Source organism: Bufo bufo, chromosome 6 (assembly GCF_905171765.1).
Source record: "Bufo bufo chromosome 6, aBufBuf1.1, whole genome shotgun sequence".
Taxonomy (NCBI): domain Eukaryota; kingdom Metazoa; phylum Chordata; class Amphibia; order Anura; family Bufonidae; genus Bufo; species Bufo bufo.
This window is the reverse complement of record NC_053394.1, coordinates 183,782,078-183,804,821: the sequence shown is the minus strand read 5'-3', so window position 1 is coordinate 183,804,821 and position 22,744 is coordinate 183,782,078. Positions and strand designations below refer to the sequence as shown.

General features: G+C 43.8%; 1 protein-coding gene and 1 long non-coding RNA gene across 2 annotated transcripts in view; one reads left to right on the top strand and one right to left on the bottom strand.

The window, feature by feature from the left end:
- The window catches only part of POLD4 (DNA polymerase delta 4, accessory subunit), a 109,324-nt gene that overhangs the window by 64,807 nt on the left and 21,773 nt on the right, over positions 1-22,744 (top strand). The window contains exons 2-3 of the mRNA XM_040437560.1: positions 21,752-21,832; positions 21,927-22,038. Of these exons, the coding sequence (XP_040293494.1) occupies positions 21,752-21,832; positions 21,927-22,038 (193 nt within the window). The remainder of the gene's footprint in view (positions 1-21,751; positions 21,833-21,926; positions 22,039-22,744) is intronic.
- LOC121005050 lies at positions 12,336-14,683 on the bottom strand. Its single transcript, XR_005779863.1, has 3 exons — positions 14,673-14,683; positions 12,916-12,920; positions 12,336-12,459 (listed from the first exon to the last, which is right to left on the bottom strand). It is a non-coding gene; the product is annotated as an uncharacterized LOC121005050 (long non-coding RNA).

Here is a 22,744-nt window from a genome sequence, read left to right as displayed (position 1 = left end):
TGCCCATCAGCGAATACCTTAGGGTGTCTACTTTCCGAAATGGGGTCATTTGTGGGGTGTTTGTACTGTCTGGCCATTGTAGAACCTCGGGAAACATGACAGGTGCTCAGAAAGTCAGAGCTGCTTCAAAAAGCGGAAATTCACATTTTTGTACCATAGTTTGTAAACGCTATAACTTTTACCCAAACCATTTTTTTTTTTACCCAAACATTTTTTTTTTATCAAAGACATGTAGAACAATAAATTTAGAGCAAAATTTATATATGGATCTCGTTTTTTTTGCAAACTTTTACAACTGAAAGTGAAAAATGTCATTTTTTTGCAAAAAAATCTTTAAATTTCGATTAATAACAAAAAAAGTAAAAATGTCAGCAGCAATGAAATACCACCAAATGAAAGCTCTATTAGTGAGAACAAAAGGAGGTAAAATTCATTTGGGTGGTAAGTTGCATGACCGAGCAATAAACGGTGAAAGTAGTGTAGGTCAGAAGTGTAAAAAGTGGCCTGGTCTTTCAGGGTGTTTAAGCACTGGGGGCTGAGGTGGTTAAAAACCTTGTGTCGTAAAGCGAGAGGCACAAACAACCTCCCAGGAGGACAAAGATCAGGAGCCTCTGCCTGGGCTGCCTGAACCTCTGCCTCCAATTCAGGATAAAGAGCAGACACAACCACCCCTTCAGCCAAAATGGGTCCCGGGTCTTCAAAGTTCCCCCCTCCCGGAAAACAACGTGACAGTGCATCCACTTTCACATTCTTAACCCCAGGGCGGAACGTGACAACAAAATTAAACCTTGAAAAGAACAAAGACCATCTGGCATGTCTCGGGTTCAGACGCTTGGCTGACTCCAAGTAGGCCAGATTCTTATGGTCGGTAAACACGGTAATAGGGTGTCTGGCTCCCTCTAGCCAATGGCGCCATTCCTCAAAAGCTAACTTGATGGCCAACAACTCCCTATCTCCCACATCGTAATTTCTCTCTGCGGAGGAGAGTTTCTTCGAGAAAAAGGCACACGGTCGCCATTTGGCAGGAGAGGGACCCTGAGATAAGACCACACCCACCTCAGAAGCATCCACCTCAACAATGAAGGGCAGAGAGATATCAGATTGTACCAAGATGGGAGCGGAAGCAAAACTCTCTTTGATACTAGAAAAGGCCTTACGCGCCTCTACCGACCAGGACGAAAAATCTACCCCCTTTCTAGTCATATCAGTGAGTGGCTTAACAACAGAGGAATAATTCAAAATGAACTTCCTGTGATAATTGGCAAAACCCAAAAAGCGCATCAGCGCCTTCTGATTCTCAGGAAGCTCCCAATCAAGCAAAGCGCGGCGGACCTTCTCGGGGTCCATGCGAAAACCAGAAGCGGAGAGAAGAAAGCCAAGAAACTGAATTTCTGGGACCGCAAACACACATTTTTCCAGTTTAGCGTACAATTTATTCTCCCGCAGAATGAGCAAGACCTGACGTAGATGGTCCCTATGAGTTTTGAAATCAGGAGAGTAAATCAAAATGTCATCTAGATACACTAGTACAAATCTCCCCATTAAATGATAAAAAATGCTGTTCACAAAATGTTGAAAGACGGCTGGAGCATTCATCAAACCGAAAGGCATAACCAAATTCTCAAAATGGCCCTCAGGGGTATTGAAGGCCGTCTTCCATTCGTCCCCTTCTCTGACCCTGACCAGGTTGTATGCCCCTCTTAAATCCAACTTGGAAAAAACTTTAGCCCCAACAATCTGGTTAAACAGGTCCAGGATTAGAGGAAGCGGATAAGGATCACGAATTGTGATACTGTTCAGCTCCCTGAAATCTAGACATGGTCTTAAAGAACCATCTTTTTTCTTAACAAAAAAAACCCCAGCGGCAACAGGTGACTTCGAGGGTCGGATGTGTCCCTTTCTCAGGCTCTCAGAGATATAAGTACGCATAGCAACCCTTTCAGGTTGGGAGAGATTGTATAAACGAGATTTAGGCAGTTTGGCGCCTGGGATGAGATTAATAGGGCAATCGTACTCCCGGTGAGGAGGCAGCTCCTGAACACCACTCTCAGAAAACACATCTGAAAATTCAGAGAGAAAAGATGGTACAGTTTTAGTAGAAACCTCTGAAAGAGACGTCGAGAAGCAATTCTCTCTGCAAAAGTCACTCCAACCATTTATTTGCCTCGCTTGCCTCAATGGTAGGGTTATGTTTAGTGAGCCAGGGTAGCCCCAACACAAGAGGAGTAGGTTACCCGCTTAGGACAAAACATAACACATCCTCAACATGAGCATCCCTCACAGTCAAACGGATATTGTGAACTATGCCCTTTAATGATTTTTGAGAAAGTGGAGCGGAATCAATAGCAAAAACTGGTATATCCTTTCCCAAAGTGCATACCTGGAAACCATGTGTTATAGCAAATTGATTATCAATGAGATTGACTGCTCCACTATCTACAAAAATCTCACAAACAATGTTCTTGCTCTCTAGCGCCACCCTGGCAGGTAGGACAAAATGGAAACTACAAGCAAAACGGAAAACCTTCAATTTCCGCATCAACCTTGCCAATAGTAACAGATGGAACGTTTTTAGAGGACTTTTTTCTTTTTGTTTCTTTATTACTCTCAAAAAACTCCCTGAATCTGCTAGAGGGACAAACATTTGCCAAATGATTTATACCTCCACAACAGAAACAAACCCTCCTCTGAGAGCTGAATCCACTGTTGTTAGAGGCAAGCAAACCCAGCTGCATGGCCTCCTGCTCAGAGGGGATTTAGAGAGACTGAGACCCCTGCGCACTGAATGAGGACGCCCCACTGTCCATGAACTGAGTATGACAGGAAGGAGTGATCTCTCCTCTCTCTCTAAGACGCCTGTCAATACGAAGGGCCCGAGACATGGCAGACTCCAAGGAGGTAGGTCTCTCATGAAAGGCAAATGCATCTTTCAATGCCTCTGAAAGACCATGGCAAAATTGACTTCGGAGTGCAGCATCATTCCAACCAGTATCAGCTGCCCATCTCCGAAATTCAGAACAGTATATCTCTGCGGACTGTTTACCCTGGCATAAAAGACGCAGTTTAGATTCAGCCAGAGCAATACGATCCGGATCATCATATATCTGACCCAGGGCTACAAAAAATTCATCCACTGATCGGAGGGGCCGTGCCCCCACCGGCAGCGAAAAGGCCCAGGACTGAGCGTTATCCCTGAGCAGCGAGATGATGATCCCCACCCTCTGCTCCTCATCACCAGAGGAATGGGGAAGTAGGCGAAAATGGAGTTTGCAAGCCTCTCTAAAACGAACAAAATTCTTACTACCCCCGGAGAACGTATCCGGAAGCGAGATTTTAGGCTCAGAACAAATTCCATGAACGCAAGCAGAAACGGTCACCTGAAACTGAGAGACAGTTTTACGGAGATCTGCTACCTCCAGTGAAAGACCCTGCATGTGGTCAATCAAGGCTAAAACTGGATTCATGCTTAAGACGGTTTTGGCGGTTTATAATGTCACGGATGGTGTTGCAGAAAACAAGAAGTAACAAATAAAGATCCGACTGACTTGATCCCAAACTAAGGAACAAAAGGTTGAGCCCTATTAAAGCCCTAGAGCTCTCCCTTACTGCTCAGCCCATGCAAAGATCTCAATGATAGAAAGTTGCATATCCACGTACCTCGACTGAGTGACACCTGCAAACCCTATAATAGTGAGGGGACACGACCACCGGCTCCCTGCACTTAATACGGAGGGAGTCAGGGTCACCTAGAATCAAGCCAACAGGAAAACACAAATACAGAAAGAGACTTATCTGAGAAACCAGCAGTAGCAACTTCAAGCAGTGAACAGAATCCAGGAAGTAGTATAAACCGCAAAGTGAAGCAGTATGGGAGGAGATATAAAAGGAAGGCAATCACTGCTAATAGATGACACTTGGGAGAGGGAGAAGAGATGTCAAAGCGAAAGCAAAACAAAAGAACATCATGCAGGAGGTACTGAGGAACGTCTGTCAGAACTTCTCAGAGATCTGGCGGTGACAGCTGAGGAGGTGAGCCTCCTTCTCTCAGAGCGCCTGCGCCGAATGAAGACAGGTGCGGGATTTTTGAAATGCTGACAGGGCCAGCCGGAGGAGGAGAGCACTACTGGCCCTGTCAATCAACAAGAGGAGGGGGCGGTTTTTTGCGGCGGCTACCAGCAAGTAGACGCCCTACTTGCTGGTAGTGAAGTGACTAGCATATTTTAAAAGATCGTTTTTTAATGAAAAGAAGCCACAGACAAAGGAAAGATCCCTATATAGGGAATAGTCGTTAAATAACGATTTTAACAAGCCCAAAAAAAAAAGAAAGGGTTTTGGGGGTGACAGAAGCCCTTTAATCCTCCCCCAAAACTGCTGAATCAAAGGGCAAGTTTCTCCAGACATGTAGAAGGGTTCCAGTGTCTCGAGAACAATGCCATCATAAGGCTGATGCTTGTGGATAGATTCTGGACAGTCTATAAGTCATATAATACCAACTATGAACTAATTTGAGCATGGCTTCAAGATGGTTGATGCATCTTTAGGTGGTAGAGCTTAAAGAAAATATAAAGTACACTGAGAGTCAGAAAAACTACGTTGCAGGTGCTCCATCCATCTGGTTTGAAAAGAGAATTTCTTCTCTGCAGAGAGTGATTGAATAGCTTGATAACCAAGAGAAATACAGTACAGACCAAAAGTTTGGACACACCTTCTCATTCAAAGAGTTTTCTTTATTTTCATGACTATGAAGCATCAAAACTATGAATTATCACATGTGGAATTATATACATAACAAACTAGTGTGAAACAACTGAAAATATGTCATATTCTAGGTTCTTCAAAGTAGCCACCTTTTGCTTTGATTACTGCTTTGCACACTCTTGGCATTCTTTTGATGAGCTTCAAGAGGTAGTCCCCTGAAATGGTCTTCCAACAGTCTTGAAGGAGTTCCCAGAGATGCTTAGCACTTGTTGGCCCTTTTGCCTTCACTCTGCATTCCAGCTCACCCAAAACCATCTCGATTGGGTTCAGGTCCGGTGACTGTGGAGGCCAGGTCATCTGGCGCAGCACCCCATCACTCTCCTTCATGGTCAAATAGCCCTTACTTTCAAAGTTTTCCCAATTTTTCGGCTGACTGACTGACCTTCATTTCTTAAAGTAATGATGGCCACTCGTTTTTCTTTACTTAGCTGCTTTTTCTTGCCATAATACAAATTCTAACAGTCTATTAAGTAGGACTATTAGCTGTGTATCCACCTGACTTCTCCTCAACGCAACTGATGGTCCCAACCCCATTTATAAGGCAAGAAATCCCACTTATTAAACCTGACAGGGCACACCTGTGAAGTGAAAACCATTTCAGGGGACTACCTCTTGAGGCTCATCAAGAGAATGCCAAGAGTGTGCAAAGCAGTAATCAAAGCAAAAGGTGGCTACTTTGAAGAACCTAGAATATGACATATTTTCAGTTGTTTCACGCTTGTTTGTTATGTATATAATTCCACATGTGTTAATTCATAATTTTGATGCCTTCAGTGTGAATCTACAATTTTCATAGTCATGAAAATAAAGAAAACTCTTTGAATGAGAAGGTGTGTCCAAACTTTTGGTCTGTACTGTAGCTTTGGTGGGCAATTTAGGATTTACAAAGAAGTTCTAAGGCTGGTTTCACACGGGCGTTGCGGATTGGGGCCGATTGCGTTCAGAGTGCGTTCAGTGAAACTTGCACTATTTTGCAAGCAAGTTCAGTCTTTTTTGTCTGCGATTGCGTTTAGTTGTTCAGTTTTTTCCGCGCGGGTGCAATGCATTTCGATGCGTTTTTCACGGGCGTGATAAAAAACTGAATGTTTACAAACAACATCTCAACCATCAATGAAACCATCAATGAAAAACGCATCGCACCCGCACTTGCTTGCGGATGCAATGCGTTTTTCACGCAGCCCCATTCACTTCTATGGGGCCAGGGCTGAGTGAAAAACAGAGAATATAGAACATGCTGCAATTTTCATGCAACGCACAAGTGATGCGTGAAAATCAACACTCATGTACACAGACCCATTGAAATGAATGGGTCAGGATTCAGTGCGGGTGCTATGCGTTCACGCGTGGAAAACTCGCTCGTGTGAAAGGGACCTAATACTATTACGAGGCCCCAAAACAAAGGGAGGACCACCTGACAACAAGTGTCTCAGTTGGATATATTTATAGAAATCCTGTTCAGACACTTCAAAATCAGCCATAATTCTAGAAATAGGAAAAAGGGTATAACATTCACTGATACACGTTATGGTAAAAATACTTTTAGAAAGACAGTCAGTGAAGTCTATACATGGTAAACTAGTGTGAAGATCAGAAAGTGCCAGGTCAGTAAGGCAGAATGGTAGCAAGATATGGGTAGGATTTTGTTTTATCCACAATTGTAAGCCTGTGCGGATTGTTGTGGAAGGATACTTGGAGAGTTTGTTGCTAAGCATCGTCTGTTTCAGTACTTGTCTCATAGAAGATCAACTCATTAAATTTGATTCTAGAGCGACCCATATTTTAGATAGATCATTATGTCACCAATACCTAGTTTGTTCTAAAAGTGTTGTCTTATAGTATGTCAAGAGGCACAGGCACCTCAACCCCCCCTAGGAGACAGGGTTGTAAAGAGGTGCTGCTGGAACCCTAAGCCTATGATAATTCGAAATTAAACGAAGTAGAAGTCTCTGCATCTTGTAGATAGCTGTTACGATGGACAGGATACAAGATACACAAAATACCACCAAACAAGTGTCTAGGCAAGAAGCTGGGGATAAAGGTCGCCTCCTGACAAATCCCTACCAGCTCTCCCTAGACTTCTATGCCCACGTTCAGACCCTGAAGGTGGGAATAACGTGTCCCCGTGCCTAGGCTGAAGATACCCTAAAATCCCTAAGATGGTGAAAGGGGGAAAGAGGCAGCCTGCTCCCTCAGGACCTGGAGGGGGCAGGCGTCTCTCTAACAGCCTAGACAGACAACCACAAGAAAACAAAACCAACTTATCTTGTCACTGAGCAGGAACAGCAAATCCTTCCTTCCTTCCTCTGAGCCAGACAGAAGCTATAACCCGCACAGGACACTGGGAGTGGGCGTAATTTAAACTCAAACCAGCGACCCCACCCAGTGCACCTGAAGGGAGGCGGATACAGCTCAACTCCAAAACAAAAACAAAAGGCTACACACGTGCTGCTAACCTGGCAGACCTCCGCACATAATCTGAGCAGGGCATGACAATAGCTGAGAGAGGAATAGGGATAGGCAAGTTATGCAACCCAACAAGAATATAGGATAGTTAGTGAATAATTCAATATCATTTTGGAGTTGTGTCTAAGGTTTTAAGGGGGTATCAGATTTTCTTGGTTTGAGTAATGTGATCATCATCATTTCCTGTGGGAATTTGCCCAGGGAGGATGCTTCATTAAAAAGTTAGGTTAGTTATGGAGCTATAAGGTTTTTATCTGTCTTAGAGAAGTCATTGGTGAGATCATTGATTTCGGGAGACTTGTGAAGTTCAGAGAGCCAATAGCAAGAAACACTTCTGACTCCATAAAGGGTTGGGATAGGGTAATGGATTGCGCTTTGGATAGAGCAGGTAAGTTAATGGAACCCAGAAAAGAAGCAATACCTTCACCGGAGTGTTAATGTGTGGAACCATCCAAGCTAAGATTGTACAAGGATGTATAGTAGTTAGTAAAAGAGTTAGCAAAGTTCTGAGGGTCCATGAACTTAACCCCAGAACCCCCAATTAAATATGGAATTCTGATTCTAGTAGATTGTGTGCGCAATTGCTTTGCTAACAGAGAGGCACTTTTATTATCATGCCAATAATGGGGCTGGTATGAGCAGTTTGCATTTGTATGCAATTTGTTTGGATTGTATGATTGTATTGTTCAGTAGTTGGCTCAGTAAACCGCGGATCCGCAAAAAAACGGAAGCCGCCCGTGTTGCAATTTGCGGAACGGAATGGGCGCCGGCAATAAAAAATGCCTATTCTTGTCCCCAAAGCGTGGACAAGAATAGGACAATTATTTTTTTTTTTTGCGGGGCCGCGGGGCGGAGCCACGGATGCGGACAGCAAACGGAGTGCTGTCCGCATCTTTTGTGGCCCCATTGAAGTGAATGGGTCCGCATCCGAGCCGCCAAAACGGCGGCTCGGATGCGGACCCAAACAACGGTCGTGTGCATGAGGCCTTATTCTGACAGATCAGAAGAACGGAAAGGCTGAACTGTGATGTGAACGAAGCCTAATGCTACTTTCACACTAGCGTCTTTGCTGAATCCGACAGGGTTCAGCAAAAATGCTTCCGTTACTGATATGAACGGATCCGGTTGTATTAGCCTTAACATAGCCAAGACAGATCTGTCATGAACTCCATTGAATGTCCTTTTACAGGATAGCTTTTAGATCAGTAATCAAGGCTCTAATATTTACCCCAGGGGTAGGTATATGGCCCAGGTCTGAGGAGGCTAACAAGCTAGGGGATGTAGCTATGTTTACCTGCGGCCTTTTCTGGTTGGGACCGTTGCTGGTCTCCCACAATTTGCTGCAGTAGAGACAGAGTGGAGGAAGTGGCGATGGAGGATAGCAATGTCTGGCTGGATGATAGAGAGTCCTGTGGTATCTGCAGGGAGCTGTTCACTGCCAGAGAAGCTGATCTGCTATGCGCCACAGGATCTTCTTGCTCCATGGCCGGGAGATGCCATGTTGGGAGTGCCGGGCTTAAGCAGCCTCTTCCTCCTTTTGGTTTTAGCCATACTTCCTCAGTGCACAAAGTATGGCTGAGGTAGGAAGAGCGGGTTTAGAGCTGGGGATCGACAGTGTGTCGGCTTTAGGGCTGCAAGCTCTGAGATTACACTGCCTCTGCCATGCCACACCCCCATTACTTACCATTTTAAGCATACCACCCATCCACTAGTCTTTCTCGGAACTGAGGCAGAGAAGGCATTTGATAGAGTTAGTTGGGACTTTATGGGTCAAATTATGTCAAATTCAACCTCCTAGACCTTTGCATTAGCATTGTTTTCTCCATGTATTCTAATGCCTCTGTCTCAGTCGTGGTTAATGGAACCCTGTCACCCTCCCATCCTCTCCTCTATTTATTGTCTTAGTCATGGAATCCCTCTTACAATTAGGGCTACTTTCACACTGGCATTTTGAATTCCGTTTCAGGGATCTCACAAACGGTGAGAAATGCATTCTGAATCGATAAGGATCCGTTCAGAATGCATCAGTTTGGCTCCGTTCCGCCTCCATTCCGCTTTGAAGAACAACGTCAAAACGGATCCGTCCTGACTTACAATGTAAGTCAATGGGAGCGGATCCGTTTTCACTGACACAATATGGTGCAATTGAAAACGGATCCGTCCCCCCATTTGACTTTGTTTTTCATAATGCAAACGGATCCGTTCTGAATGGATACAATCATTTGCATTATAGGTGCGGATCCGTCTGTGCAGATACCAGACTGATCCGCACCTAACGCAGGTGTGAAAGTAGCCTAATAAGATAGGATACCCTCATTAAATGGGTTTCCCCTGGATAGGTCATCAGTATCTGATCGTGGGGGTGCCACTCCCGGGACCCCTTCTCTCATCATGATGAACGTGATGTCACTGGCTTAGGAATAGCTTGTGAAGGCCGCAGCGCTCACAGGAGCACTGCTGCCTTCTCAAACAGCTGATCGGCGATCAGATACTGATGACCTATCCTGAGGATAGGTCATCAGTATCAAAACCTCTAAAAACAACTTTAATGGTGTCTCCGTAGGGGATCAGAAGCATATGGTGGTGACCTTTGCGGATGACCTTCTGATCAGGACCACAAACCCAGTTATCTCTTTTTCTAGAATATACACTGTATTGAAACATTTTGGCCCACTTTCCAACTTTAAATTCAACATTATTAGCATGGGACGTCCCTCTTCTGTGAGAGCTCATTTAGCCACTAACTCTCCACTTTAAATTGGAACTCTCCTTATATGACATACTTGGGAGTAAAAATCAGTTTAGATTTCTTAGCTTTATTTCACATTAATTACAACCCCCTCCTACACTCTGCAAGAAAACATAGAAATGCTGGATTTTCCTCTACCTTCTTGGTTTGGTAGGAAAAACCTCATCTCTTCTCTCAGAATACCACATCTGACTTAACTTCAAGAGGTATTGCCTATCCCTGTCCCTAGGTCCTACTACATGATCCTGATGAAGAAAATCTACTTTCATCTGGGCCAGGAAAAAAGCTTGAATTTCTGTTTTATCTAGACCCAAACAGCTAGGTGATATTGGCCTACCCGATCCTGAACTCTATAGAAGAGTTATTCTCTTGTTGGGAGTAATGGCCTGGCTGAGATTTCCTTCTCACAAGTCTTGGGTTGCTATGGAACAATCAATCTCCGCAATTCATTTTGTTCCCTTCTGCTGGGCAACAATACTTCAAATACAACTATTCATGAACTCAACCCTGTGGTTAGGACCACCCTCTCAGGATATAGATGATTTCAGACCTTAGGTCTTAAGGCTCCATTTCCCTCCCCATATTACGATTGAGAGATGTGATTGATTTGGCAGCAACCGCTCTTTGTGAAAGCCTTCCCACCTAGCCCCATAACTCCCCATCCCCTATCTCCTACCTTTTCAATGAGGATGGAGAAATCCTTAATGCGATTGATGTAGCCTTACCTCTACAGCAATGTAGTTTCCATATCTCTATAGTTACCTTCTTGAGTTCTTACTTAGCCCGTCACATATCTAAAGGTGATCTTCTTCATCCCCTTACTTGGTTTCAAAAGCCTAATTTCTAGCTCATCACCTCCCTCTAAACTTCTCAATTATATAAAAGATTTTGCTTCCCAGTACCTTTTGTGAAATCTGCCTTTGAGAAAGAGACTTGAACATAAAATTTGCTACCACAGATCAAACTCCACTCTTTCTATCCCCACACTCTTCCTCCAGATGTGTGAGAATACAGGAGAATGGTTACAAGGTTCTAATGAGGTGGTATAGGCACCAGATAAAACATGCTTATATAGCACTCCCTCTCTGCACATTTTAAGTCCTATCATACAGTAACTCAGGTCTGGTGTTTTTGGGACTGCAACTAGTGAAAAAAGATCGGAGAGGAGGCAACTTTATTGCCAAAATGTCTAGGATAGAGTCTAGATTCACCTATCATTTTGACACCTTGGTTCCGTAAGGTTTAAATGTGGAATGGGAACTTATGCATTTCTATAGGTGGACTGGGGGACCTCCCACACTTTGTCTATGTCAGGCTGATTTCTAGCACACAGTTAAATCTGGGGCGCCTCCCTCACCACCCTCTCTACATTTGGTGCTATTCTAGTTTATTATGTGAACCATTATATGGTATTTTATTAGATTTATTTTGTATGCATTTCTGTATAAGTGTGAACTGAATTAATGTAGGTAGTATGATGATGGAATATATTTTATAATAGTACTCTGTATAACTTTAATCTAAATTGATAATATATGTATCAACTTCGATAGGTATATCCATTATACATAAATGTGAATGTGCACATAATAACGAGAAATTGCATTGAGATGACGTATACTCCATAAATGATTTTCTATAAAATCCAAATCCAGTTCAGATTTTGTGTTTTACTTATGCCCTATATAAGCCAATCTGTAGTATACTTACTCATACCATATATACTACTGAAGAGGGGGTCAGATACCCCAAAACACATATAGCTGTGCTTGTACTTTGTTATTTCATACACATCTATCCAGCATCATTCATCCTCATGTTCAGAAAGACCCAGCAATGTGGACAGATGTCCTCAAGGATAAATAACAGGAAAACTGTTATTTATCCTTGAAGACATCTGTCCACCTTGCTGGGTTTTTCCAGTCAATTTATTTTTCTTGTAATGTCCCCTAATTGCATTTCTCTGGAGAAAGAACAGTGTCACAAATGTTTTCACCACTCTGGCTACAAGATTATTCTTCATACACGTGTTCTAAATTTAGGAGTATTGTCGGCTCTAGAGATGCAGTATGCACATAAATGTATTTTCATGAACGGTCGTGTGCATGAGCCCTTAGGCCTAGTTCACAGTTGTTTGGTCAGTTATTTCAATCAGTTATTGTGAGCCAAAACAAAAAAAAATAAAAACAATGTGTTAAAAAAACAAAATAGGTGCAAATCTTTCCATTATTATTATGTCTGAGTATGCTTCACCACTGGTTTTGGCTCACAATAACTGATCAAACAACTGAAGTGTGAACTTGGTCTAATTAGTAAAATTTTATATGACAAAAAAGATCACTGAAATATAAAATATAATAATACTCACTGAGGAAGGGGCACACCCCCGAAACGCGTATGGGACGAACCTTGTACCGGCATGCTGGAAAAAAATCTTCCCTGGATCTGAACAGACCTCTGAACTAAAGCTCTGCAAACACCGCACCTGACTCCACCAAGTACGCTGACGATACTGGATTCAGAGTCAGCTGTTATGGACATGTTCACCGATCGGGGAGTCAATATCCCAGAGAAACAAAGAGACTAGACCAAGGTAATATTGCGCAAGTGAGTGGGACGCCACCACGAGCGCTTACTGTTTCGTACCTGGGGTCAGTTTGCAAAAAACGAAAGGATCGGTGAACTATTAACTTTTTCAACAGCTTTATGAGGTAGGAGCGGAATTGTCTTTACCTAAATTTCCTGAATTGGGAGACCACCTTACAATTCTCTATAAGGAACTATCTATGCTGCTATTTCTCTATAAGGAACTAACTATGCTGCTATTTCTCTATAAGGAACTATCTATGCTGCTATTTTTGCGATCAACTTAATTTCATAGTCACATATTTTGGATCCAAATATCGTTATTGGATGCCATTTATCACCTTTTTGTCTTTTGCCACTTGTGCTACACTGTTGCATTATTATTGCTGCTATATTTGTTACATTATATTGTCACATTTATTGTCCAGATGGACTAACATTGTCCATATATCTGGTCCATAACACAATGTGCTTTGTCCACTCAGCATTTTCCTCCTGAAAGACCATCTGGTCTTTCCACCAGCCCAGGGTTGAATTAGCATATGACGGGCACATGGGCTCCCCATCGCAATATCCCTGAGCTGGTGGTTTACTAATCCATCAAAGAGGAAGACATTGTGTGTCAAAATAAATTTCCTACACACATGTCCAGCTATCTGGCTCAGTTTCCCACCGACTTGAAGCAAAAAATGCCTATGGGGAACTGAGCCAGAACTGATTCCATTTTCAATGGGATTGTTCTCATACATCCAACACATCAGTTGTGATGCCGGATGTCAAACAGCGGACAGAAAAATGCTGCATGCTCAGTATTTCTGTACGGCGCTATTAGTGTATAGATGCTGGACATTTATCAGTTGTGTCCGGCTCCAGCATAAAACAACCGGCCAGCACAACTGTTACATGTGAAGGTGACCTTAAAGTGGTTGTCCGGGTTCAGAGCTGAACCCGGATATATCCCCATTTTTACCCAGGCAGCCCCCTAACATGAACTTCTCCGATGCTCTCCTTTGCCCTGTGCTGAATCGCGCAGGGCAAAGGCATTTTCTGGAGTTCTGGTGACGAACCGGGCTCTCCATAGGGCTGCCAGGCGGAGGTTTCCGCCCAGCAGTGAGCCCGGTGACATCATTGGCACTGATGGGCGGGCTTTAGCGCTGCCCTAGCCTGTAAAATGGCTAGGGCAGCGCTAAAGCCCACTCATCAGAGCCGGTGATGTCACCGAAGACACTGCTGGACAGAAGCCTCCGCCCGGCAGTGTGTTATTGGAAATAAAAGAGCCCTTGCCCTGCGCGATCCAGCGCAGGGCAAGGGAGCGCATCGAAGCATGAAATGCTCCGATGCTAACATCAGGGGGGCTGCCTGGGTGAAATTATGGGTATGCCCGGGTTCAGCTCTGAACCCGGACAACCCCTTTAAATTGGTACTTGTAGCTCAGTCAGTTTTTCTGCACAAGTTGACATAGTACTGGAAGTTGCAGCTTCTTCCTCCATTACTGAAGAAATACTGTCAGTCACCTCATTGACTGAAGCAGTATGTACAGTCCTGATCAAAAGTTTAAGACCACTTGAAAAATGCCATAAAATCATATTTAGCATGGCTGGATCTTAACAAGGTTCCAAGTAGAGCTTCAACATGCAACAAGAAGAAATGGGAGTGAGACAAAACATCTTTTGAGCATTCAATTTAATGAAAACAACAAATAAACTGAAACAGGCTGTTTTTCAGCTGATCAAAAGTTTAGGACCACACCTCCAAAAAAAAACGAAACCCCCCCAAAACAGAAATCCAACTTCCAAACATGAACTCAGTAATGAGTAGCTCCGCCGTTATTGTTTATCACTTCAAAAATTTGTTTTGGCATGCTTGATGCAAGCGTTTCCATGAGGTGAGTGGGAACATTTCTCCAAGTGGTGAAGACGGCCGCACGAAGGCCATCTACTGTCTGGAACTGTTGTCCATTTTTGTAAACTTCCCTTGCCATCCATCCCCAAAGGTTCTCAATTGGATTTAGGTCAGGGGAATACGCAGGATGGGCCAAAAGAGTAATGTTATTCTCCTGGAAGAAGTCCCTTGTCCTGCGGGCATTGTGTACTGTAGTGTTATCCTGTTGAAAAACCCAGTTGTTACCACACAGACGAGGGCCCTCAGTCATGAGGAATGCTCTCTGCAACATCTGGACATAGACAGCGGCCGTTTGACGCCCCTTCACTTCCTGAAGCTCCATTGTTCCACTGAAGGAAAAAGCACCCCAGACCATTATGGCGCGTAGAAAACATCTCAGGTGGGATCTGCTTGTCATGCCAGTAACGTTGGAAACCATCAGGACCATCAAGGTTAAATTTCTTCTCATCAGAGAAAAAAACTTTCTTCCACCTTTGAATGTCCCATGTTTGGTGCTCTCTTGCAAAGTCCAAACGAGCAGTTCTGTGGCGTTCAAGGAGACGAGGTCTTTGAAGATGTTTTTTGTTTTTGAAGCCCTTCAGTCTCAGATGCCGTCTGATGGTTATGGGGCTGCAGTCAGCACCAGTAAGGGCCTTAATTTGGGTTGAGGATCGTCCAGTGTCTTGACGGACAGCCAATTGGATCCTCCAGCTCAGTGCTGATGAAATTTTTGTTGGGTCTTCAACTTGACTTTTTTGTTCCATAACCCTCAGGATCATTTAAGAAATTCCAAATGACTGTCTTACTGCATCCCACCTCAGCAGCGATGGCGCGCTGTGAGAGACCCTGCTTATGCAGTTCAACAACCCGACCACGTTCAAAAAGGGAGAGTTTTTTTGCCTTTGCCATCACAACGTGTGACTACCTGACAGAAAATGACAATGAATCCACATCTTTGCACAGATTTGGCCTTTTTAAATGCTGCGCTCCACTCCACTTCTAACCAGCAAATAGTAGTTCGGCTGGCCTACATTCCCATGCTTGGTTCAATAATCAGTTAGACACGGTATCAACAACTGTGTGTTACATCCGTTTGCAGTGCTAACTGCCACTAAGACATCTCTCAGTCTGAGAGCACATATGATGTCCAATGCGCTCATCCCACAGTGGGTTGATATATCAATTCTCCCGCTGTATCACATGGTTGGTTCGACAACCTAACTCAGCTGGCAATAACACTGCAAACCGTGTTACGGCAGTTTTCTGCCTCTAAAGTGATAAGGGTGAGAGAGAGTGCACATTTCTTCGCCCCCAGTCATTGACCAGTATATATCTCCATAAGTGGAGTGGCGACTGTGTTTTTAATACCCCTTTATTTTTGGTTTGTTTAATCGGATCTCGGGAACGGAAAGCCAAAACGCTAGTGTGCAAGTAGCCAAACCTGGCCATGTAGTCATACCCTAACTGTCCTGATGAGTTTCCTGTGTAATACATCCACTTTATTTACATTGATGACCTATCCTCAGGATAGGTCATCAATATCAGATCGCCGGGGGTAGAACTACCGACACCCCAGCCAATTAACTGTTTGAAGGGAGGAGGGAGGGATATTGATCCTGAGGATAGGTCAACAATATAAATAAAGCGAACAACCCCTTTAAAATCAATGTGTCATCAGAAAATGACCTATTGTTTAAATCACGTTTTTATGTTTAACTTATTTTTAAAGAGTTTTTCATATTTTTTATTTTACATGTCAATTTCTATATTTAGACAAAACCCATAAAATCCTGCGGTTTTCATACTGACTGCTGGGACTGTTCGCGATCGTGTGAACACGATCAAATGTTCGAGAACCGTAAGTTCACGGCGGGTCCCATTCATTTTAATGGCAGGCGAACCTGAAAAACCTTCAGCTCATATTTGCAGCCAAGAAATAATTACTAGAAGTGCACAAATAGTCCCACAACATGGACAGTGACATACCAGATGTATTATTCGAATTTGCGATCTCCATTCATTTTTTTCAATGCGAAATATCGGCAATATAATTTTCGCGTACGCACATGCACAAATGCACTATACAGTACCCAAATGCACTATAAAGAAAGTATATTGGTATATAACACCCCGCTTCAATCAGTTTTTTGGGGGGGGGGCGACTGGTACATCACACCAGTAGAAATTATTTGTTCCAATAATGCTTGTCCCTCTATATACCTGCAGTATCGCAGCAGAACCGCACACAACTGCCGCACAATACAAATGCACTATAATATACTTTCTAACATAGAAAGTATATTATAACATTGTACAAGGAAGGCAATCCATTAGAATATACATAAAGATAAAATGTAACCTTTAATAATTTTACTATGAGGGTCCATTCACACGTCCGTAAGTGTTTTGCGGATCCGCAAAACACGGACACCGGCAATGTGCAATCCGCAATTTGCGGACTGCACATCGCCGGCACTATAATAGAAAATGCCTAATCTTGTCTGCAATTGAGTACAACAATAAGACATGTTCTATTTTTTTGCGGAAACGGAAGCACGGATGCGGAAGTGCGGATCCGCAAATGCGGTTGCGGACAGCACATTCCGGCCCCATTAAAAATTAATGGGGCTGCACCCGTTCCGCAAAATTGCGGAACGGTTGTGGACCCATTTTGCGGATGTGTGAATGGAAAAGATATTCTTCAAAATGAAAATAAATAAAATTATTAAAGTTAGGCAAAAGCATAGATGTGGTAGGCAATAACAAGTGCTCGGCGGCACTAAATGAGGTGCTCAGCGGCACCAAATCAGAAACCATATGTCCTACCACAATCTGGGGGGTTTGAGGGCACAGATGGCCCTAGTAAGCCCCTAGGCCCCTGACTTCCAGGTGATCACTATATAGATCTATGTGTTTTTGACTCATTATAAAAGTATATTATAAGTATATCGCACCCCTCTGTGTATCACACCTATCGACAGCACACCTATACCAGTCCTTAAAATGACTTTTGTGGCCCTATTAGCTAGCATTTGGTGTCCCTAACAGCCTGTCCCTGCTCCACACAGCAACCTCCCCCTACACTGGCAAAACACTGAATGTAAAATGGCGGCCAGATCAGGTTTATTTATAAGGTAGGGGGTATGTCCATGTGCTGAAATGTCTCAATTGGCTGTCCTGTACCACCTGATGGATGTGTCATGGGTCAAAGTTCTTCACAATGTAAAATAATATGGCGGGCGCAAATATCTCTACAGTCGTGGCCAAAAGTTTTGAGAATGACACAAATATTAGTATTCACAAAGTTTGCTGCTAAACTGCTTTTAGATCTTTGTTTCAGTTGTTTCTGTGATGTAGTGAAATATAATTATACACACTTCATACGTTTCAAAGGCTTTTATCGACAATTAAATGACATTTATGCAAAGAGTCAGTATTTGCAGTGTTGGCCCTTCTTTTTCAGGACCTCTGCAATTCGACTGGGCATGCTCTCAATCAACTTCTGGGCCAATTCCTGACTGACAGCAATCCATTCTTTCATAATCACTTCTTGGAGTTTGTCAGAATTAGTGGGTTTTTGTTTGTCCACCCGCCTCTTGAGGATTGACCACAAGTTCTCAATGGGATTAAGATCTGGGGAGTTTCCAGGCCATGGACCCAAAATGTCAACGTTTTGGTCCCCGAGCCACTTAGTTATCACTTTTGCCTTATGGCACGGTGCTCCATTGTGCTGGAAAATCCATTGTTCTTCACCAAACTGTTGTTGGATTGTTGGAAGAAGTTGCTGTTGGAGGGTGTTTTGGTACCATTCTTTATTCATGGCTGTGTTTTGGCGTAAAATTGTGAGTGAGCCCACTCCCTTGGATAAGAAGCAACCCCACACATGAATGGTCTCAGGATACTTTACTGTTGGCATGACACAGGACTGATGGTAGCACTCACCTTTTCTTCTCCGGACAAGCCTTTTTCCAGATGCCCCAAACAATCGGAAAGAGACTTCATCAGAGAATATGACTTTGCCCCAGTCCTCAGCAGTCCATTCACCAAACTTTCTGAAGAAGATCAATCTGTCCCTGATGTTTTTTTTGGAGAGAAGTGGCTTCTTTGCTTGCCTTCTTGACACCAGGCCATCTTCCAAAAGTCTTCGCCTCACTGTGCGTGCAGATGCGCTCACACCTGCCTGCTGCCATTCCTGAGCAAGATCTGCACTGGTGGCACTCGGATCCCGCAGCTGAATCCTTTTTAGGAGACGATCCTGGCGCTTGCTGGACTTTCTTGGACGCCCTGAAGTCGTCTTAACAAGAATTGAACCTCTTTCCTTGAAGTTCTTGATGATCCTATAAATTGTTGATTGAGGTGCAATCTTAGTAGCCACAATATCCTTGCCTGTGAAGCCATTTTTATACAACGCAATGATGGCTGCACGCGTTTCTTTGCAGGTCACCATGGTTAACAATGGAAGAACAATGATTTCAAGCATCACCCTCCTTTTAACATGTCAAGTCTGCCATTTTAACCCAATCAGCCTGACATAATGATCTCCAGCCTTGTGCTCGTCAACATTCTCACCTGAGTTAACAAGACGATTACTGAAATGATCTCAGCAGGTCCTTTAATGACAGCAATGAAATGCAGTGGAAAGTTTTTTTTGGGATTAAGTTAATTTTCATGGCAAAGAAATACTATGCAATTCATCTGATCACTCTTCATAACATTCTGGAGTATATGCAAATTGCTATTATAAAAACTTAAGCAGCAACTTTTCCAATTTCCAATATTTATGTAATTCTCAAAACTTTTGGCCACGACTGTATATGTTCACATGTTCGGCGAATGGCGAATCGTGAACACGCAAAGTTCGCCGCGAAACGACCGCCGGGCGAATCGCAAGGTCATCTCTACTGACCACTAATAACAGGCACTACTTCTTGGTCTGTACAGATCACTTTACTGCAGTTACCTGCTTATCTGTCATTCTAATCCTGCCTATAATGATATCATCTCTATGTATAGATTAGGCAGAATCCACCATTCACAATATGTGATTGTCAAAGCTTAACTATTCTTTCCTTGTACAATGACCTCTGCACAGGTCACGGAACATGCCTAGAAAACATTCCCATAGAAGTCAATGAGGTCCCCTCCTGTCCATATTGTCTATGGCCCATGTGGCTGCCATAAAGCAATTTTCTTAAAGGATGAGCGAACCAGTTCGGACCAAACCAACAGCAGAGAAACCCAAATCTTTTTGGGTTTATTTCGGAAGAATCCACAAAAACAGTGTGTAGTTCCATTTTAGTGCACATGTTGGCAGGAAAAAAAACACTTAGGAGGAAGAATCTGGATGACCCCCAATCAGACCTCAGATCAGAGCTCCAATGTAAATGACCCCCCAGACCTCAGATCAAAGCCCACATATGAATAAGAACCCCATCCCTATTCAGACCATGCCCCCAATGTGAATGACCCCCAGACCTCAGATAACAGCCCCATAAAGAAAAAGTCCACTTACCTTTGCTGCTCAGGACGCTGCCACCTCCACTCCCAGGATCCAGCTCCATCTCTTTCGTCCGCATGGTCTGCTGTCACCCGCAAGGGTAAGGTCACAGAGCGTTGATGTCCTCACGCTGTGCGCTGTCACAGCACAGTAGACGGTAGAGGACCAGGAAGCAGTGAGTACAGAGCTTGTGGAGTAGGGATCGACCGATTATCGGTTTTACCTATATTATCGGCCGATATTCAGGATTTTGACAGTTATCGGTATCGGCATCTATTTTGCTGATATTCTGATAATGTATGGGGAACACAGATCGCGCTGCTCAGCGCTCTCTGTGTTCCCTCAGCAGCACAGGGGATAAGGAAGCAGTGTCTCCCTCCCCCTGTGATGCTGATGCCGCTGCCACCAATGAGAGGAGGGAGGACAAGAGGAGGGGAGGGGCTGTGGCCACTGCGCCACCAATGATGTTGACTTACTCATTCATTCAAATTGAACAGGAGGCGGGAGCTGGCCGCAGAATCACATAGCCGGCTCCCAACCCCTTAGGTGCCGCGGATCGCAGCTACCGCTCATAGAGGTCGGGAGCCGGCTATGTGATTCTGCAGCCAGCTCCCGCCTCCTGTATATGAATAAATGAGAGATTTATGTTCATTGGTGGCGTAGTGCGCCCCCCACCCCCACCCCCGTATTAAAAAATTGATGGTGCAGTGCGCCCCCCACCCAAGCCCCCCCAGTTTTAATCATTGGTGGCAGTGGCCACAGGGTCCCCTCTCCCCTCCTCCTCCGATCGGAGCCCCAGCAGTGTAAGTCTGGGGCTCCGATCAGTTACCATGGCAGCCAGGACGCTATTGAAGCCCTGGCTGCCATGGTAAGCTCCATGCTGCTGTGTGCACAGAGCAGCAGGGACAGTGTGAGATCCTATTCCCCCTGATAGAGATGTATCAGGGTGAATAGGACAAGGTTTCTAGTCCCTAAGGGGGTTAAAAGTTAGTAAAAAATAAACACCAAAATATTAAGTATAAATAAAAAAGAAAGATTTACAAAAAAAAAAACTACACATTAACAATAAAAATATTCATTTTCAGCAGATGTGTGTAGGATTTTTTTTTTTTTTCAAAAATGAAATTTAACAGAATATCGGTATAAATTATCGGCTATCGGCCTGAAAGTTCACAAATTATCGGTATCGGTATCGGCCCTAAAAAATCAATATCGGTCGATCCCTACTGTGGAGTGCTGCATTTACCGTTTCCCGGTCCTCCAGTACTAGTGACCGCTAACATAATTGAAGTACTCATTAGTATTCACTCCATAAGAAGCACTGGCATTTTCCCCACATTATGGAGGGGGGGATGCGTCTTATGGGGTGAAAAATACAGTAAATGGTGGGTCAGGATCTGCTTGTTTTTGCTTGCTGTTTTAAAGCGACCCTCCCACTAGCAGCACCAGACTGAAGTTTCTTGGGCCCACCAGAGGAAATCACGCTACTTGTATACAGGCCTACCCTACTTGTATACAGGATATACAGTATGCAAGTTCACTTTTAAGTAATTTTTGTTACTGTTGCGTATTCAGGCCTTATCATCTATAAGGTTTAATAGAATATCTAGTGGTTATTGGTTCCAAGGTCAGTTCCAGATTATCTTCTGCTAGACCTTAGGGGTCCTCTGCTATAAGGGCACATTATTGTGTCAAAACTTGGGCCCGCTGGAGAATTCTCTAGAGGGCTGGTCTGACTCTGTCCACTAGTAATGGATCCTGTAGCCTTATAAGTAACCACTTATGTCACCCTTTATTTACTTTTGTCTCATGTTCAGCAGTGGCTGTGCTCCCAGAGTTATCACTATTAGACAAGCTCATCCAGTTCGATCTGGACTGGCGATTTGGACCTTGTACAGGTACCGTACCAAGGCGTGTGTTATCACATATTGTATACATTGTTCCCTTTTATATTTACCATTGTTATACTACAGGCTATTCATTTGATTTTAGGTATCACACGACTGGAAAGGTGGCAGAGGGCAGATGAGTTGGGATTAGTACCTCCAAAGCACATAAGAGACATTCTGTTGGCCCACAACACTGATGCCCAGTACCAGCTCAAGTGAGTGGATTATGGGTTAGATAACAATGTTTTACTGCTTCTTATATACAACTCATGGTTAGAATGACTAAGGCTACTTTCACACTTGCGTTATTCTTTTCCGGCATAGAGTTCCGTCACAGGGGCTCTATACCGGAAAAGAACTGATCAGGTATGTCCCCATGCATTCTGAATGGAGAGTAATCCGTTCAGTTTGCATCAGGATGTCTTCAGTTCAGTCGTTTTGACTGATCAGGCAAAAGAGAAAACCGTAGCATGCTACGGTTTTATCTCCGGCTAAAAAAACTGAAGACTTGCCTGAATGCCGGATCCGGCATTTTTCCCCATAGGAATGTATTAGTGCCGGATCCGGCATTCAGAATACCGGAATGCCGGATCCGTCCTTCCGGTATGCGCATGCGCAGACTGAAAAAAAGGTGAAAAAATAAATGCCGGATCCGTTTTTGCCGGATGACACCGGAAAGACGGATCCGGCATTTCAATGTATTTTTTTGACTGATCAGGCATTTTTAAGACTGATCAGGATCCTGATCAGTCTTACTAATGCCATCAGTTAGCATACATTTTGCCTGATCCGGCAGGCAGTTCCGGCGACGGAACTGCCTGCCGGATCTCTCTGCCGCAAGTGTGAAAGTAGCCTAAGCTAATCCATTGTAGACCTTAAAAAGTTGTTTATCTCGGTATATGCTAGAAGAAGATATATTTG